Source organism: Euwallacea similis, chromosome 3 (assembly GCF_039881205.1).
Source record: "Euwallacea similis isolate ESF13 chromosome 3, ESF131.1, whole genome shotgun sequence".
In the NCBI taxonomy this organism is placed as follows: Eukaryota; Metazoa; Arthropoda; class Insecta; order Coleoptera; family Curculionidae; genus Euwallacea; species Euwallacea similis.
This window is the reverse complement of record NC_089611.1, coordinates 1,389,721-1,409,931: the sequence shown is the minus strand read 5'-3', so window position 1 is coordinate 1,409,931 and position 20,211 is coordinate 1,389,721. Positions and strand designations below refer to the sequence as shown.

The 20,211-nt window shown below is 38.0% G+C and overlaps 2 protein-coding genes across 3 annotated transcripts in view; one reads left to right on the top strand and one right to left on the bottom strand.

Moving 5' to 3' along the window:
• Nup44A (nuclear pore complex protein Nup44A) overlaps positions 1–20,211 on the bottom strand; it is a 240,627-nt gene that overhangs the window by 184,997 nt on the left and 35,419 nt on the right. The window lies entirely within an intron of this gene.
• Positions 349–19,952, top strand: LOC136419692 (paired amphipathic helix protein Sin3a-like). Of its 2 annotated transcripts, none has more exons than XM_066406219.1 (12): positions 349–665; positions 8,974–9,998; positions 10,813–11,298; positions 11,807–12,539; positions 12,707–12,914; positions 13,166–13,338; positions 13,695–13,870; positions 15,788–16,175; positions 16,408–16,634; positions 17,272–17,448; positions 17,601–17,852; positions 18,243–19,952. In XM_066406219.1, the coding sequence occupies exons 2-12, from the start codon at positions 8,994–8,996 to the stop codon at positions 18,486–18,488; spliced, it is 4,071 nt and encodes a 1,356-aa protein (XP_066262316.1). In that variant the 5' UTR covers positions 349–665; positions 8,974–8,993; the 3' UTR covers positions 18,489–19,952. The 2 variants fall into 2 exon arrangements, with proteins under 2 accessions (XP_066262316.1, XP_066262317.1); XM_066406220.1 differs by lacking the exon at positions 349–665 and adding an exon at positions 1,491–1,641.

Here is a 20,211-nt window from a genome sequence, read left to right as displayed (position 1 = left end):
CCTCCCCGCCTTTTATTGATAATGCGTAATAATTCTCTATTATTTTGCATTATATATCGGTCAAATACTGAATTATGCGCCTTCGGTAGTTAGTTTTAGCAGTAGATGGGTTTTAATTTTGGGGAAAACAGAAATAAATATGCACAATTAGTTTTGGCGCCAATTTTTATATCCGTTGTCTAGAGCGCCCTCACGCGGGCACTACGCAAAATCGGCTCAGACGTAATTTTTGGACGAGTCTATTGTCGAGGGGAGGTCGCCTTCAACGTGAAATTATATTGAGAATTATCAGAATTGTTACACTTTTCTATAAACTTTTGGTATAATGAGAAGGTTTCTGATTGGTTAATTAATGATTCTAGTAATTGGAAGTAAGAAAATGTGTTACGAAAAAGAATTTAATTTAATACCTGGTAGTGATGTTCTAGTAAAGTGGGCTCGCCCAAACAAGCTTCCAAGATTTTCAAGCACTTCAACCAACCAGTCGCCAATCGGTTGTTGTTGTAGGAGGTTGTCGACATAATGTGTCAAATTTTTCTTTTTGTTAAATCGGGTGTAGCGCCGCAAATAGTGGAAATTAACTCAAAATTGGAGTTATACGAAGTAGAGGTGTTTGTGTACAAGCAGAACGTGCAAAAATTTCAACGGGAAAGAGCTTCCCAGAGGTAAGTGGCATATTTTCAATTCCGCCTTAGACTCTCCCTATTTTCTAATTTTTTATGTTTTGTAACGTTAATTTCTTATCCTCGCGACTCAAAACAGTAAAAAACCGAGTTTATTTAACTGGCGATTGTCTCCACCTTGTTTGCACGCTTGTTCCAAAATTAGCATTGCATTTTTACTAAAGTGAGAGGCGTGCATGAGGTGCCCCTCACAGAAGTGTCCGTTTTTTTAACACCGAAGGGGCGATGCATTTTTATACCAAATAAAGATAATCCGTGTTTTGTTGTTCCTGATGTTGCGGCACTTGACCTGGCAACCGCGTAAAACCTTGCTAATACTCGTGGTGTGATTGTCGTGTGGGCAATTTTCTCTCCTAAATCTGATTTTATGAAATAATAATCCGGACTCTTCGGAGTTGCATTTGATGGCGTTGAATCGGCTCACGGTTATGAGAAATTCATGTAACATTTTGTATTTGTTTACTGATGACAAAGCTGCTTGTCAAGCGAAAATCGTCCGTAACGACTTGTAGATGATACGCATTTTTGGCAACAGTGCCGCTTACGTCCGGTTCGCCCCTCTCCTGAGTTTATTATCGATTCCCCGGCCCGCCAATTGGGAGCTCTCGCCTTTGGTCGCGGGAGCCTATTTATCATCGCAACGCTGCCACATTCCCGACCATTACAAAACAATGAAACCGCGACGCGATATATGCCCCTTTGTCTACGCGACGTGGCAGCAGCGCAGCGTGATCGGTGGGAAAGCGCCGTTGCCATTCTTCACGCATACCTGACTGCGAAGTTAAAATCCGGAGGTCTCGATTTGGGCGACCTAAAAAATTTTAGTCACCAAGCGAAATGAATTCAAGTTCGGTCTGCGTATTCTTTAGCCTTTACCATCTAATGAAACTACTCGTATTGGTGTCGGGATGGACGTATCATTTGACTGGCACATGACACCATGCATTTTGATTATTGCGTAAGTTCTTTGTAGACGGAGAAAATTTGTCTTACATTTTCCTCACTGCGAAGGCCACTCCTTGACTATTATTAAAATCCCACTCTCCTGCCATTTGTGTGCTATTTATTTAGAGGGTACTGTTGTTGCTGTCGCTATCAAGCAGATGCTAAACTAAAGACGCTTTCTCCCATGATGGAGTTCTGATTATTGTTTTACATAAGTTGCCTGTTAGTCATAGTTTTTTGTCCGCAACTTCCCATATCGTCGTTTTGACGGGGACACCATGGCCCCCAGAGGAAATTTTGATAATTTTGTTTGGTGGAACAGCATGTGAAAAGCGCACAGCTTTTTTGTTGTTGCGCAATCGAGAATATTTTTACTCTTATCGCCAATAACATTGGAGTCTGCGTGCGCATTGCGAACAGACAAATTATTTATAAATAAGTTTTGGTTTTTGGGCAGATCAGTTTGGAAAGTCTCTTGCACTTCAGTTCAAGCCCTCGCTAAGAATCGTCCAACGTTTGTGGAACGATTGCGTCTCATGAAACTCGTTCTTTGTGCCAATCGGGGGGGGCCAGCGTTGGGGAGAACAAATAGGGCATGGCAGGTCGGTCTCGTCTCCGGCTCTCCGTGAAAAGCTACCGGTTTTGTTTATGTGCCAGAAATACATATCGGTGGGCGTGGTTTATCCGATCAGCTGAACTTGGCTGTTGTCTGACTCCCAACACCAATACCGTCGACTTGAGATGTTTTATTTGCTTTCACTATGAGCATGTGTTTTTTAAAAACCAAACAGTAATTAATTTCGAACGTTCGTTTGCATATGGGGCGGTGACGCAATCCAGTGGCACATCTCAAAAAAGGACCATCCACCAAACTCTTTCCATTTGCCACTGGAGCAACTAGAACTGTCAGTGTAATATCAGTTGCATAACCATAACTGACACATAACCACTTAAGCTATGGTTTATAATAGCTAGTAATATAGCTGCGGTAATATAGCGTGGATAATCCTTTCCAGCGTCGATGATGGTCTTCGACGACCACCATAGTTTACTAATCCCGTTATGTGCAATCTTTTATAAGGCACCGCTTTCCTAAGAAACCCTAACGTTAATGAGAAAAACCTCTAACATGTCATTTGGCATAATGGTCAGCCTCATCTAAGCCACTACAGCCTGTGAAATTCTTAACTCATGTGGTTCAGGCGTGCTAATCAAACAATTTTTATTTCAGTGTTATTAGGGTTGATGTGTTTACCTCTCACAGTTTCTGGATAATTAAAAACGCATTTTCGCCTTAAGAAGTCTTGTATTAGAAAGACAGTGTTCCCCCAAATGTAAACAGTAATACGTTCTTTCTAGTGCACATGCCTCTTGTAGGAAATAATACTGTTCAGTGGGTGGCGAAAATCGCGTTTCCTGTCATTGAGAAAATATGGTGGTGTGGTGTCTTGAATTACAAAAAATTTATTTCGATAAGTAGAACACCACTTTTTCTACGACCATGCATGATACAAATGGTAATTACATTATTAAACAATTTAATTATTAATAACATCGCCAACCGTGCTCGTACACACTGTGCTTTCACAGAGCACGATTTTATTATACGCAGCCAAGTATACATAAAAAAATAGTCATATTTAATTCCATTTTATTTGCTAAATAATTACAGTACATTTTGTCCTATTCGATGCTTATCCAACTGACAGACGTAGGTGACAAAACATTGAGTTTTTGTTATCTTTCGTTTCGCTTCATGTCATGGTTCAATTACTCTCTTCAGGTTTGATTTTTTTTCAAATAGGTCAATCGCACATATCCAAAAATAATCCCATGAATGGCGAGTTGCATTTACATGTCACTGTCAAACTTTCATCTCTAAAGACCAAATAACCTTATGGGGGATTCTCTAGAGATGAAATTTATGTATTCGTTAGGGTAAAGTATGTTAAAAATTGTATTTTTTGCATTGTCATGGAAAACGATTATCTATTTGTATTTTCGCATTTCTTTACATTAAAGTGAAAAGTACCAGGTAGACCAAAAAGAAGAGTTTGATGTCATTAGCGATTTTTTAAAATGAATTGTTCTGTATATCAAATTGTGATTCACTGATTTCAAAATCTTAGTGCTCTTAAGTTCAAAATTCATAATTAAGAAGCCTGAGCTACCTAAAAAAGCCTATATTTCAAATTTTGCAACTAAATTGTATATCTGAACAATCAAAAAATGACATTTAAAAAGAACTTAAAAACCGGTTAAGTATACTTTGACAATGACGACTGCCTTAAGCCTGGCAATTAAAATCTGGTAAAACTAACACTTGAGATACCCATTCATGATAAATATACAAATGACTCCAGTTTCTTAATTATAAAATTTCGATCCTTTATTGACTCGGCAACAGCTTTATTTAAGGACATTATTTTCTCTTTGTGATAAAACTGATCCTAAGCCGTGTTGTGATGTGACGCCTCAATGGTGAGGTTATAGTCGTTATTAAAATCAGAAAACTGCCAATATAAATCGGTTGTTAGAACATTTTTAAATTACTCAAAAACGGTCTTTTTAGTAACAGCCTCATAGGTTTGGCAGTAACAGGAAAATTAGGAACGAACCATCTATAGTAGTCTAAGAATGGATTCATGATTTAAGCGGTTTCTGAGCTGGGAAATTAGTTGTGCTTTGGATCCTTGCATTATCTGATTCAACTGCACTTTGTGATCATTTATAATCTAAACATATGATTTATTTTTCATAAATTCGCGTTTATCCGACTGCAATTTAAAGTTGCTATTCGATAGCCTTTGGAAGACTAATTTCGATTTTTCTTCGTGATCAGATACGTGCGAAGATACGCTTGAGCTAACGATTATTATTAAATCATCTTCATACACGGAACATCGATTTCCTTGCAAACCAGTTAAAACGTTATTCATTAATCTTTGAAACACAGCTGGTATATGTTTTAGATCAAAGGGCGCTGAGGGACACGTAGTGGTTTGTTGGCGTTGAGAAATGCGTTTTTAGAAGAGTTTTTGGGGCCATTTTGATATGATTAAACCCAGAGTTCAAGTCTACTGAAGTAAAATATACAGGAAAATCCATAAAAAAATTGCTTCTTTGACCTGTATACTGTGGAAGTAGGTTCTTTACCCTTCTGATGCCTCAGATGTCTAGCTAAGGCATCAGATGATGATGATGATGAGATGAGAGCTGATGTCTAGTCCCTATGTCTGAAACCTTTGAAACTTTAACTGTGGTACTCATTTTCCTAATTTTATTTACGGGACAACAGTCGAAATATTGTCAATATATAAGGTTCATTCGCCAAAATGTTCAGAAATAAACTAATTTTCTTGAAATTATATTTTTTATTGCAAAATTTGCAATAAATCCAGTGATTTTCTTCTTTTTAACGTTTTTATTAATGCTATTTCTGTAAGTTACAACAATGTAAAAAAGCAAATAAAAATAGATGCGTAAAAGATTTTTCGTAAATACGTTAATAATATTTTAAACATAAGTTTACTAGCAAACCATCAAGTTCAGGAATTAAAAATACCTTGAAAATACCCTGAAATACCGTGAGTATGTACACAAAAATAGCTCAGCATTTTTCCCATCAGGTAGGTCTCATTAACTCATTAAAAACACAAGCCTTTCATTATACACATTTTGACTACAAAAATCCCAATTTGAATATGAAGTAGTATATTTGTTGGTTATTAAGCTATTTATAATGTCTCGAGTCTCAATATAAATAAGCTCACCAAAAAAGAAAGGAGTTTGGACACGGCAAAGAACCTCAAAGGAACTGTTGTTTGATGAAATTATGTCATCAGCAATAATTGACCCACTGAAGAAAACCCTTCATTAAAGTTATTCAAATGAATATCAATGGGGGCGCGGCGCGGTTTGACGTTGTTCGTGTGTAAATTTATCAATCTCTACATGCTCAGCAGCCTCAGCAGTCTCAGACAAAGCAAAATAATCCATCCTTGAAATAAATATTAACTGTTAAATTGACCAGATTTGGTAATAATTACCTGAACTAACCCGTTCGTTCACAGGTCAGAATCGTAAAAGGTGATTTTAAGTGAGTCATATCTGTAGGTATCTTTAAATTACTTCGATATTTATTTCTAAGTTGCCAGAATTTGCCTTGGAATTTGCTGTCAAATTGAATAGTTGGGCATCGCAAGTCTGATAAAATGACGTTTTTTTTAACGATACAAAATTATAAAGGTGGAAATAGAATTTTCATATTTACAGTTTTATAGCGTTCCCTGTATATGAAATGACGTATACGTTCCCTGTGTTTGTCATCTCATTGACGATATGCAGGGAATTCCATTATAAAAAGTAAAGCTGACCGTCACTTTGACAGATTCCAAGTTTCTGACAGAGAGGACAATCCGTTTCATTTTCTAGCGTAACGTAATGAATTCTGGAGAAATACGAAGCTTTGTTAATTTTTGCAATTGTTGGAGTTTGAACCCTCCTTCTGACAGCTTTTCATTAGTTAGAAAACAGTAAATTCCCCTTTCGTCAATTTTCCGGCTTCCTCACAATTCCAATTTTCCATGTTGAAGTTGTATTGCATCAGATTATCGTAAGTTTGTGTTCGCCCCACAACTCCAATTTCTATAATTCCCCAACAAGGGAAATTCTCGGGTAATTCTCAAAATTGCACCCATACAAATCAATACTTTTTTGTTATTTTAGACAACATAAATCCATCTTTATCCTTTTACTCAACCAAAAAGAAATTTAAAATGTTTAATCAAACGTTAAGCAATATTACAAAACAGTCTGAAATCCATGGATATTACCCACTTCGATTCGGCTTACCACTTTCCCTACCTTGAACACAGCACGTTGCTTAAGAACTAAACAATAACAAATACTAAATATTAGGTAGTCAATGGCAAAATTACGTAATCTGACCGCATGATATCTAGCGATTTCAGGTGTAAACAAATTATAAAGTACGTTAATTTTTAATAAAAAAATAAGTGTTCTGCTTAGCCCACTGTGAGCTTATCTCATGATGACATGAAAAGCAGGAGATTTTTTTCAAAAAAAGTGAAATTTTTAGAGAAAGTTGCATTTGTGTTTATTTTAATACAGAATCTCGTTCAAGAAAGGATAAACCAAGCCATTGGCCGTTGAGGTATCTATAAGCTACAGCTACCACATGTTCTATACTGAATCTAATGCGTAGATCTGAGACTAGACATACACATGTCATACGTTTACTACATATTCGCCTCTTATTCGTGATGGCGAGAATATTCAGATAACAACTATTTTCCTTGATAGATCCTCTGGAAATACATTAAAATTCCATAATGAACATCTTAGGGTCATGCTTTTAATCATCATGAGTAACTAACAACCTTCAGATTAATTATTATTTTCTATGCCAAAAAAACGTCCCATTGAGGTAAAATCTGAGAAACATTTTGACTATATTAGAGTTGCCAGTGATGGCGAACTGTTGGTCATTGACAGTGGAGGACGATTAGGTAATAACTTGACTGGCATGGAGCTACCTGGCTTACAAAAGGTTGACACATTTTAATGTGTTGTTTTTATTTTTATTTATGCTTCAATTTATATTTTAATGCTAATGTTCAGTGCTTTCCTGGACCAGTAATCTGTTTACATGGAGGTCCATTCATAGTGCGATGAAGGAAAAACTCTGGTGCAGGGCATTTGAATGTTCTATGGAACAAATTTGTTCAAATTCAGCAAATGTGTTTCATTTATTTCTTAAATTCTAGATAAAGTGTAGATTATAATAATGCTTCGAGTCTCTGTTATTAGAGGTTACATGTACGCGGTATGTTATGAAACAAAACACACTGTAAAAGCTGTCGTTTGTAGAGTTCACTTAGGAAACCCTTACAATGTTCACACTTGTTGAGTGGTTTCTGAGACATTACCCAGTCTGTGTTTCTTATTAATTGGTATAGGATATTTAATAAAAGGTTAGTGAATGAATGGTCGAGTTTATGTTACTAACAATAGGTCTTGATCGCATGTTATTTTTGTGGGCCTTAGGAACACAATAAAATGACTTGTTTACTGTTGTGAGATGTTAATTTTGTGTTTTTCTACAACCGTGAAACTATTTTTATGTTTTTACGACTGACGTTACCTTTCTCTGCTGGAAGGATTTTAATGCTATCATTACCCAAAGCATTAAACGTCTTTCATTAAATTTTAAAAGGGAGAATGTAATTCTCTGTTAGTTTTTACTAAGAATAGGGGCCATCCCACCGCTTCAATGACCCCCTGTTTGCGTGTGAAGCGGTATTCCCAAACAAAATAAAACAAAATGGTGAACAATCCGCCTCAGACGTGCAGAATATATCGTGAGCTATGCCAGGTCATGCGCTACATCCATACACATGGTTTACATTTGAAATATTTTTCTCCAAATGTCCTCGCATTGCAGCAAAATGACCAAATCCCATTGTTCAGTAAAACCGAAGGGGGAAGGATTGAAAAGTTTGAATGATTTAGAAGTGCCCAAAAATTGTTAAATGGCAATGATTCATAGGGGGATGTCGTGTAAACTTTGTTCCGACGGGAAAGAATAGTATGTTGTGTATCTAGTAGAGGAAAAATTATCGGCCGATGATGTGGGACGGACGCTGATAAGCATCAAAGGCCGAAACTATCATTTTCATACAAGTCGCCCATACTATTTTTTTGCAATTCAAGATTAACTTTAAATGTGTAAACTTTCAACATAGTCTAAATGGGAACAGCTGTACGGGAATATCTCGCCGGTCTGTTATTTGCTCTGGTGATGGAGTAACGGACATTCCCAGCAGCATACAGTGGGCCTACCTAGGACAGTGACTTTTGCGACATCTAAACACGTCAAAAGTTGTTACTTCTACAGGGATTACAGAAAAAAACAATTTTTGTTGAATTGTCGGAAACAAACAGAAATATGCACAAGTCGCTAGCGGTGTTCTGCGTACATTTTTAACTATTTCTGACGGCAGGAATCGATTTTCCTCTCTGTTGGAACAAATCTGTAGCGACCACATTTTGCTGGTTGAATTTCGCCTCATCTTTTATCAAATTATTGTCATATGCATTACTAAAATTACTATTTAGTAATACTGTCTATAATCTAATCGGCGAGGAAAGCCGACATCTGACTCAATTAAAGATAGCTATTGTTGATAAACATTTTTTAACTAGGTTTCTTTGTCTCAGTCAATAACACTAATCAGACAAAAGCCTTCTGATTTCTGGATTCCATTTATTAATTTCTAAACTTCACTCATAAATCACATTTTCAATACATTTTTTGTTTCAGCCAGTCGAAGGTAATTTGAGATGAAACGCCTACGAGTGGATGACCCCTTGAAGGAAGGAAGCGAACCTCCATTACCCAGTCCCTTGTACCGACAGCCTCTCCCAAATTCAACGCCCACCCTGGCGTTTCCGGGGGCCACAGTGAAAGTGTTAAGTGAAGGTATGCAATCCGGACTGTATTCCCAAGGGCCCCAAGTGAGCTACAGCACAATGCCTGTCGCGGCGGCGCCCCATTCAGGCGGAAGACCCCAATCCATGCCTCTTTCTGCTACCAGTCATAATGCGATGCGCACGACTGGAGCGTCTCCTCCAAGCGCGAGCCTCCAAGAGCCGCAACAACAGCAATCTCCGAGTAGTTTTCAACGGCTCAAAGTGGAGGACGCTCTCTCCTATTTGGACCTTGTTAAATACAAATTTGGCTCGAAGCCGCAAGTGTATAATGACTTTCTGGACATTATGAAAGAGTTTAAGAGCCAAAGTATTGACACACCTGGTGTGATAGAACGAGTGTCTAGCCTGTTCAAAGGATTCCCCGAGCTGATTGTTGGTTTCAATACGTTTTTACCTCCAGGATATAAAATCGAGGTTCAACGAAGTGATCAAGGAGGCTATGCTTTTTCGGTATCTGTGAGCGTACCCAATCCCACAGGGGCGATTTCCTCGGATTCGCAGAAGTCCGCCATGATCTTGAGCGGAACGGGACGCATCAATATGTCCGGTCCACCTACTCAAGCTGTGACCCAACCACCACCTCCCCAGCCTCTGCCTATCGCCCCTCAACCGCTCCAGCCGCCCCAGCAGCAACCTCAGCAGCTAGTCCCCTCAGTGCCACAACCCCCGTTAGCGCCCCCACCAGCAGTGCACCATTCGTCCTCCAGCTACGGAATATCGGGGCCAACCAACTATGGTCTGTCCTTGTCCGCTGCTCAGGCGGCTGTTAACCATGCGCTTCAGGGACATCCGGACACACCACAGAATCAGCCGGTGGAGTTCAACCATGCCATCAATTACGTGAATAAAATTAAGGTAAGAGTTGTGCGCTTACGCACATTTAAACTGTAATTGTTCCCTTTGTTTGCTGTTGAGGAAGCATGCGAACGTTTCATTATGAAATTTATATTCGTCGTGCTTGTTGTTGTTGTTGGTACGGTGATGCCAACATTGACATTGGATTTCCCAGGTGTCGTTTCGCTTGTTGAAGGTACCTTTGGCGTAAAAGAGTAAGGTGGTATTGCAAATTATATTTATCTTGTGTAATGATAATTGTCCCTGTGATCAGTTTTTATTGGGTCATAATTGACTGTTTATAGGGTGAATAAAGTTCGACCAACTGATTAGGAACTATGTACAAGGTAAACGGGTGATTATTAAAAAATAAACTTCACTGTAGGCATAAGCGTAGGGCGTTGATTAGGCTATTTATTATTTACCATAAGCCATGCGACTAAGGGGTGAACTAACTCTTTGAGACAAGCATCTGATGTTTCAATACCCGTTTTTTAAAAATAATTTTATATTATTTCAGAATTTTTTAAGATTTTACTTTTACTTAAGAATGGCTTTAGTTTTTGACATATCAAGTTTGCCTTGAATTTGCTCGTATTTATAAATTTTATTGAATATTCAAACAATTTAAATATGAACACCAACCTTACTGTCAAGGTTTCAAAAATTAACAAATTTTCTTTTTGATAGTTTTGTGAATCCAAACTATCAAAAAATAGATTTTAGATGTAAGCAGTGAAAAATATTTCTTAAAGTTTAAAAATAAAGTAATAATTTATGTAACCAGCTTGGAAATGGATACTTTCCTCAAAATTCAGCAAATTGTCTCTTTCAGAATCGCTTCCAAGGACAACCAGAAAAATACAAACGATTTCTGGAGATCCTGCATACCTACCAGAAAGAGCAACGTACAATGAAGGAAGCGAACGTAGGCGCCAATGTGAAGCACCTAACCGAACAGGAAGTCTATAGCCAAGTGGCGAAACTATTTGAAAACCAAAGCGATCTGCTCGCGGAGTTTGGGCAATTCTTGCCGGACGCTACCAGTCATATCAACCAGGCCCCAGTATCCGAACTTTCAAATTCTAATAATAAGAAGTCTTTGAAGCCCTATCACAGGGACCACTTGCCCGATAGACACTTAACGCACAAGTCTGGACATCAGTCCGGGTCGGTGAAGAGGTCGCCACCGTACTCCAGTTACCATCACAGAGACGTTCCGCCACCCAAAAAGCATAAAATTTCGCCTGCCTACAGGGACGTGAGTCTCAGCGAAGCAGGGAAATATGGCACTTTGAATGATTATGCTTTTTTCGATAAGGTGAGTGTTTTTGGTATATACAGCTACATACATATATTTGAATCTTGAAGATACATAGGAAAACATAAGATTGTGGAACTCGTGGGATCCACTAATGAAAAATACATTGCCCTTGTGCCTGCCAGCCCAGTTAATTGGACATAACTCTCACCGCATAGTATAGCGTTCCCTCAATACTTTTTCCTTTACATCTCGAAAGACGTTCCAAACTTCAGTCGGTTATCAATCAAAAGGCCCAAAAATTTGACAGACTCTGCTCTCGATAGTGCAATCATCTAAACAAATGCTTGAAATATTGCACTTGGAACTCAAGCTTAAAAAATCACAAAATCCTGCTGCACTCATGTGCCGACCATTCAACCCTACATGCAAATGCTTCAAAGAAACAAAAATTGCATCACTCGTACCTGTATGTATTTATTGGGACTTCCAACAGAATTTGTAGACATTTTAAGTAATTTTATTAGGATTTTTAATTCGATTGATAATTCTTATTCTTTTCATGCAGGTGCGTAAAGCTTTGCGATCTCAAGAAGTCTATAACAATTTCCTGCGGTGCCTCGTCCTCTTCAACCAGGAGATCATATCGAAGACGGAACTCCTTCAAATAATAACGCCGTTCCTCGGCAAATTCCCGGAACTCCTCAAGTGGTTCAGAGAGTTCATGGGCCAGAATGAAGCAGAGCCCATTCCGTATAACGTTACCAGATCTGAACGTCCCCAAGGAGACCATGTGCTCGAAATCGATCTGGCGACAGCGAAAAGGTTGGGTGCCAGCTACTGCATAATCCCTAAGGCACAAGAAGGTCAAAAGTGTTCCGGCCGCACTCAACTCTGCAAGGAGGTGCTGAACGACCAGTGGGTTTCTTTTCCGACGTGGTCTGAGGATAGCACCTTCGTCAGTTCGCGCAAAACGCAATATGAGGAATACATGTACCGGTGCGAGGACGAAAGGTTTGAATTGGACGTCGTTATCGAGACGAATGCGTCGACAATAAGGGTGCTGGAGGCAGTAAATAAGAAGCTGAGCAGGATGGGTCCGGACGAGATTGCCAAGTACAAGCTAGACGACTGTTTGGGCGGAAATTCACCTACTTTGCACCAGAGGGCATTGAAAAGGATTTACGGAGATAAAGCTCTTGAAATAGTCGAGGGATTGAGGAAGAATCCGGCCGTAGCTGTTCCGGTAGTTTTAAAGAGGCTGAAGGTGAAGGAGGACGAGTGGAGAGAAGCTCAAAAAGGTACGTGCTACGTTACTGTTATGTGACATGAAGCAATAAAAAGCCTTGTACACTCTCTTAGATAGGTCTTATCCACACCGAGGTTGCTACAAGACTCTATAAATGATTTTTTTTAATCTCTGTTGTTCTAATTTCCTAAACCCCTTCTAAACTTTCTTTCTCCAAAGGATTTAATAAAATTTGGCGGGAACAAAACGAGAAATACTACCTGAAAAGCCTAGACCACATGGGAATCAACTTTAAGCAGACGGACGTGAAGGCGATCAGGACTAAGAGTCTCTTCAACGAAATCGAGACTATTTTCGATGAGAGGCACGAACAGACCGAAGAAGGAACGGAGTCTGCGGCCGGTCCTCATTTAGTCATCCCGTACAGGTAAAATTGGATTTATGAATAAACAATATCAACGTTATATCGTACTTTAATCCGAAGATAAACCCTTTAAATAATCTTGACACAAATTTGTTTGGGTGTTAGCACTTTAGGCACTTGTTGGGACACAGTTCGCACTTGCATAAATAAACTGCTTTCTCCGGTTTGTTTTCTGTCGTAAATCGCTCGATCGCGACTCGCCTTATAATTATTGCGCCCACATCAAAGGAACGAAAATATTTTTTTGATATTAGGGACAAAGGAATCTTGGATGACGCGGCCAACTTGCTGATCCACCACCTGAAACGGCAGACCGGTATTCAGAAAGGAGAGAAGCGCAAAATCAAACAGATGCTCCGGCAATTCGTTCCCGATCTATTTTTCCACACCCGGCAACCGCTGAGTGACGACGAGCGGGAAGAGGACGGTAAGGATCGGTCGTTTACTAATTTAAAAGACATCTTAGTTAATTAATGGACAGTACGGATAATTTACGTCAATTTATGTTTCTAAAGTTAGTTGTTAAGTTCATTTTCATAGAACATTCATTTCTTTTAATAATTCAATTTACAATTGAACATTTATTTTAATTATTATTGGCGTAGAAAGCACCAAATAAAATAAAACAGATAGATAAATTCTTTATTGGTGCTTTTAGCAGTGGAAACAGCAGTTCAGAGTTAGAAAGTTACAATTTCAACGCGATATTAAATCGAAACGAAATATGTTCGCGCTCAGATATTCATTTTTTGCTCACATTCTTTTTTTTTTTCAATATTACAGAGGACAACGATGAGAAGAGGAGCCCTAGCAGCTCACCCAAGGACAGAGATGTTAAGATGAAGGAAGAGGGCGGTGGCGTTCGCGCGGACAAAGAAGGATCTCCGGACGTCAAGTCGGAAACAGAAGTCAGAGAGGAGGACGTTAAAGTGCCGCTTCATGCACAAACCTCCAATCCGGTAAGTTTATGTTCATTCTTGGACTGTAACCAAGTAAGGCATCTTTATAAGCAAAGAAGTTTTATTTTATTCGTCTTTTAACGTAATGTTATCTGAAGTTTATCGTTTATGTACAGTAGTAATTAATTCCCAAGATTATTTATTGAAACATTCTCAAGCATTGTGTGCTTAGTCAATAGAGTCGAACTATTGATGGGTTGGCAAGTTTGGCGAGAGCAAGTTCGCTGTTAAGTTGCAAATAGAAGTGTGAATCCATTTACATGGAAATTATTATGCTCCCGATAAACTTACTAGCTCTTTAATAATTTGGGTTTTAATGTTAGGACAGTTTTCGAGTAAGCTTGAGGTTTACCTGCCATCATTTAAAATTAATTTCAGGCGAATGACCGAAACAAACGTATGATAAATACTGCGGTTATAATAACTAAGCGCATGTTTGACGTCAACAACGTGGGTAATCATGATAACAAATTGGTTTTTTCGTTTGGTAAATTCCTGATATTAAAAATTAATTTTCGTAGCGTTATGAGGAAGTAATTAATATATTTAATTATCTCGGCAGTCTCAAATTTCGAATCTGAAATGATAGAACCATCGAACTGTTATTTTGATAATAAAATGATTGTTGACTTTTCAGAATTAGCGCTTTAAATATTGAAAATCTAAGTTTTAATCCCCTAGAAACTTGGCCCTGCTGGTATATCAAGAATTGAGAACGCTGGTACATTATTATTATTCAGAGAGTAAACTATTCTGAAAGTTGTTTAGTTTTAAGGGAAAATTTACTAGTTTCATGAAAAATTATGAAACACATATCGATCTGTTGTAAGAAAATTAATGAACGGAAACCTTTGTGGGTTTAACAACTATCTGTAATAAATTCAAATTCGAACCTCCCCATTAGAAGCTGAAAATTATAAGAGATCGTTGTACAGCGGATCGCCTTAATGCACCTTGATGAAATTAATCAACCTCACTTTCTAGTATATTATAAAACTAATTAAAACTAAAGAGAAACGAGTAGTAAAGGATCATTAAAATTACAATAAATTAGCAAAATTTTAAACAAAATCATGCACATGCATTGTGACAAAACGATAGTATTTTCTTTACTGTGTTTTTAAAGCTTTACCTATTCAAATCTCTGATGGGTTAAGCAAAGTCAAAATATTCAGGAATCTAAAGAGGTCTCTACAGCTCTCCCCACATTTCAACCACCCAATACCCTAATTGCAGCTGTTTGCAACCTAAACACCGTCATTCCGCCTGTCGAGCGCCCTCAGAACATGATCCCATTAGATAGTCTGACCTAGAAAATCCCCATAGGTATGTTGTTCTTCCAAGCTGTGACAGGGTGTATTGGCAAACTTCACGAAATAAATAAATGATGCTTGAGAGTTTGGGTGCTAAGTGCTTTACTTGAGCTTTGCGGTCCCACCTATAATAATCCAGAGTAGTAATGCCGAGAAAGCCGGTCGATTCGGTGAAGATCGCACCTCTAAAGCAGGGTCCACATATCGGCGAGTCTCGAATGGCGAACATTCGGCTTTTGACAAAGGTCAACTAATCTGGACGGATCGCTCTAGGCAAATATATATTCATGGTATACATTCGCCATTCCCGCCTGAAATAGGTAAAATACGCCGAATCAACGGGACTAACATAAATATTTGGCTAAATAGCGATTGAAGATAAATTCGAGAACATTTGCCTTTCCCGCATTCAAATGTAAATTGTTGCACTTAAACCTTTTTTTACGTTTAATGCCCTTTTGAATCTTGTACATCGATCCATTGTACGTTAGTTAAATTATGGCAAAGTTTCTCAACTAGTTACTTAACAAAAATTATTAAATTTTCAAAGTAATTTTCTGGCGTTAAATCACATTCACATTAACAACACTTTTACCGATTACAGGACGAAGCTTACACCCTCTTCATGGCAAACAACAACTGGTATATCTTCCTTCGGTTGCATGCAATCTTGTGCGAGCGGCTGTTGCGCATCTACGAGCGGGCGGTGAAGATCGCTCAAGAAGAACGCAAGAACGGCGAAAACCGCAAGAGCAGCACAGCCATAGCACTGCGCCTGAAGCCGAAGCCTCAGATCGAAATCGAAGACTACTATCCCGCCTTCCTCGACATGGTGAAGAATCTCCTAGATGGCAACATGGAGGCGAATACCTACGAAGATACCCTGAGGGAAATGTTCGGTATTCATGCTTACATTGCGTTCACGTTGGACAAAGTCGTGTCATATGCCGTCCGGCAGCTGCAACATTGTGTCACAGAGAAGACAGCCATAGGTAAGTCGAGATAATATAACCATAGAGAATTCTTACGTCAAAAAGTGTTTTGCTGAATAAATCAAATGCTGCATGCAAAAGTTTCTCTATTACTGCATAAATTTCTTTAAAAAAACGAAGTTTATTTTAAAAAATGTCTAGTTTTTGTTTAGGTTTTTTTTAACGTAAGACGTAAGATTTTGGTTTAGATTAAAGTTAGAATCATTTTTTATCAAAATTTCTCTTTGTTTAGGTTGTACGGAATTATATTTGAAAGAAAATAAACGGGGAGCGGCGGGTGGACCATGCGCCGCCGCCCATAAACGGATCTACTTGGAGCAAGCGTATCAGAGGGCGGCCGAAAAAGTCGTCCAAGAAGAAAACTGTTTTAAAATCTACATTTACAAGTGCGACTGTAAAATTTCCGTTGAGCTTTTGGACACCGAACCCGAGGATTCTAAGAAAGCTGAAGAAGCAAATGTGAGTGTCATGTAAACTATGGAGAAATGATGTTTGAAATTGTTGTGAAAATAAGTTTTTCTACTTTTTCACCGTCTTTAAATTTTGCTCCTACTACGTCACTGAATTTTCACGATAAATTTTTATTACTTCAAAATTTGTAAACTCAACTGGAAACAGTCTAGGTGCCAATAAAGTGGTGGGGTAACTTGTGCGAAATACCAAAAATCAATTTTTTCAAATGCGTTTCTAATTCAATTTTTTGTCCTATTTTTTCACCCCAAAAATTTTTAAGCTAATGGTGGAATTTAAGATAAACATATATAACAGAATCTACTAAAACAGCGACTATCTCAACTGTTTAGGAGTGAGTGGCGTAGCTGAGAAGTAATTTTTTTTTCAAGTTGAGGTTCTCTTCTGACTTTACGTTATTAAACTTCACATACCTTAATGTATACTACAAAAATGAAATCTCTTAACTAGGTACTCTACAATATACTAGACTTCGTAGTGCTTTTTTTACTTTATTTGATGCAAGGCAAATCTAGGAGCTTTTGAACAGTAAATAAATTAGTGAATTTATTTTAAAAGATAATTAATTTTTATTTTAAAGTTACGTTTTTTATATATATAGAAAATTCATTGTTCATGTTTAAAGAAATGGAATAGCTACAAGGAATGCTTTGCCAACATTGCGCATTCGGACAGCAGCAAATCGAGATCACCTGTGTATTTGAGCAGGAATTTGAGGCTCTACAAGCGGCGGCCGTCGGTGGCCAAAAAGTCAAGGAATTCGAGTCCCACCGAAGAAGACGACAACGAGACTAAGAGCAAGGTAAGTCAGAAATATAAACACTATTTTAAATATTTATACTTGTTTGATGTGAGTGTCAAATAAACAGTCGGGAATATAAAACTGATGGTTTCTTTCACACACAATGGCGGATAATTTGGATCACATTGCAATAATAACTATTCATCCTTTAGGATCAAAATGATGCCAACACCTCAGCGTCCCGTCTCGAACCGGACGATTCGAATATGGACATCTTCCGCTTCGAGGCGGTGAAGCGAAAGTTGAACGAGCGGGCACCCGAACGGAACGAGTCTAACCATCCCGGCTATCAAGTCAACGACGAGCAGGAGTGCAAGTTCAACGTGCACGACCCGAAGATCACATTTACTCTAGCGAAAGACAGCTACCTGTACAAGAATAGTGCCTTTTTCAAAGCGAGACTGGTAAGTGTATGAAACGATCTCCAAAATAACTTGTTAAGGTTTCGGTGACAGATCTGTTTCCGTCTTTAAAAGTTAGAAAAAAATTATTTCAAAAACGAAACAAATTACAAAACATTCTAAATTGTATGTTATTCTCAGTTAGTTTCAACTGAGAATACTCTACAATTCTACTGCTGCACCAACTCCTAATGATATGTGAGTTGTCATTCCTAAACAAAATAAAAAAAACATTTACGGCTTATTATCGCAAGTGATGAGCTTAAAAATAAAAAATGCCCGCTAATTATAAACTTATTACTGCAAAGACACTAAGATGTAAAAAAACAATTTTGTTCCATTTGTATGTAAATAATTATATTTGTAACCAATTGTTTTTTTCATTCCTTTCAGTCTCATCCGCGAGTGACCAAACAGAAATCGTCGAAATTTCGAGCGTGGCTGAAGCGATGGGCGGGTGAGCACGTGACCGACTCGCAGACCAAATACTGCACCGATTGGCTGATGGGGCGCGTTGAGGGGGTAGTACCTAACCGAACGCGCGTCTTAACCGACAACGATTTGCGGCGGACACCTTACGTACCCTACAACAGGTATCGGGTGGATCGGCTAGTGAATGAAGGTGCTAACACGACGTAGGAGCGGTAGAAGAGTTGTTTTTTTGGTTCGTTTATTTCTTCTATTTTTCTCCGATTTGTCGATAAATTGTTTACGTATATATAGAACCTTCGGTGAAGTCATTTTTTTGTAGCAGGGAAGTGATCGTGTGTATGCTGTGTTTCAGTGAAACTCGTCGAAGTTCACTTTAAAATATCTTAGTTCTGTTATTACGGCAACTCCCCGGCTATATAGATGACATCATTGCTGATGTAGGCAATTCCAAAGGCCGAAATCTCTTCGAGTTCCTTGAGTATGTTATTTATTGTTATTGACGGATGCAGGCAAGTGGTGATCTCAACTTTTTCTCTAAACTTTTTGGAAGTCTTTAGGACCTCCACTAATCTGTGGTCCGCCCATTTATTGAATAATCAATAAATGTGCGGAGCGACAAATTTTCGGTGAGGTGTAGATTGTTCGTTCATAAATTCGAAAAGTTAAACAGGTTGTAAAGGGGTAAGTAAGGATCTTCACACGACGAAACGTTCTGATGTATAATTAACTTTTTCCACACTTTTTTAATGTCCAATACCTGTAAGAGATTCACAGTGAAGCTCAGTGAGAGTTCACACTTCCAAAATGTATTCAAATTAGTAAGACCTCAGTTAATATGTTGTTCACTCTTTTGATTCCAATAAATCTGTGAAAAAACACATTTTGCAGCTAGGTGAAAATTGTTTCTATGATATTTCTACGGTTTAAAGAAGAGGAATTGGTATATAGAGGTGAGGATTTTAATACAATGAGGTTTTCTCAGATATATAATAATCATCGTATCAACAAATGCCATAGAACTTTGCATTTTAAATATCTCAAGTTTTTACTCTTTTATGGACATTTTTCAAGTCAATGAGAACTGCTACGAATTAGGAGTTTACGTAACATCATTCCTAGCTTTACGTCGTACTCACCAAGGAGCGACACTCTGTTAAACTCAGAACTCCGACTAACCGACATATGGTTCTAGTAACCTTTTTCATTTCTCACAGTGAACCAATGTTTGAACCTGTATTATTGACGAATAATAACTACACCCTTGTCCCTGTCTTTACTTGAAAAAAATTTCATTTTCATAAACAATTGTTTAAAGGATTTTTATTGTTTTATTCGTTGTTAGAAACTGTTCCTTTTTGCCCAAATAAAAGCAATTCAACGGACACCTCTTCTATCGCTACATTCGCGTGTTTTAGCGAATTGCCAAACGATAAAAAGTTAATTTATTTATTGATAGAGCCCTCCGGTGATACTTTTTGTTAGGTTTTAATTTAAGGATAAAGACAGTTGTTTGTAAATAAATATATTTTATATAAGGTAGATCATTGCGTATTTCGTAAGGAGTTAACCTCTGCCTCGGCGTTTTGAGGAGGGAGATTTTTTTTACTTTGTTTGTTTTCGACATGTACGTGTTTTAAATTATAGATTTTTTAATAAAATGTATAAATTAAATTTGTTTTAGTATTGCTTTAACTGTCTCGATTTTCTCGTTGCCGTTGACATATCTTTGATTTTGGGCGAAATTTCCGTTTATCGTTTAATTTAAACTAGTTTTAGGGGTCTTTAGAGTGTCGGCTGCTTTTTCTACTAGAGTGTAAAGAATTTTTGCTTTAATTAATTTATTTATCGATCGGAGAACGTTTTTGTTTCGTGCGGACCGTGCTTCCTCGAGCCTATTCTGTATATAATAGAAATTCGAAATATCGCCAGG

What these genes read in the sequence shown, in the direction of transcription:
- LOC136419692 (XM_066406219.1), top strand. Translation starts at nt 8,994, where the DNA reads ATGAAACGCCTACGAGTGGATGACCCCTTGAAGGAAGGAAGCGAACCT. An exon ending in ATTACGTGAATAAAATTAAG is followed by an intron (nt 9,999 to 10,812) that starts GTAAGAGTTGTG and finishes TGTCTCTTTCAG; the next exon opens with AATCGCTTCCAAGGACAACC. An exon ending in CACAGAGAAGACAGCCATAG is followed by an intron (nt 16,176 to 16,407) that starts GTAAGTCGAGAT and finishes CTCTTTGTTTAG; the next exon opens with GTTGTACGGAATTATATTTG.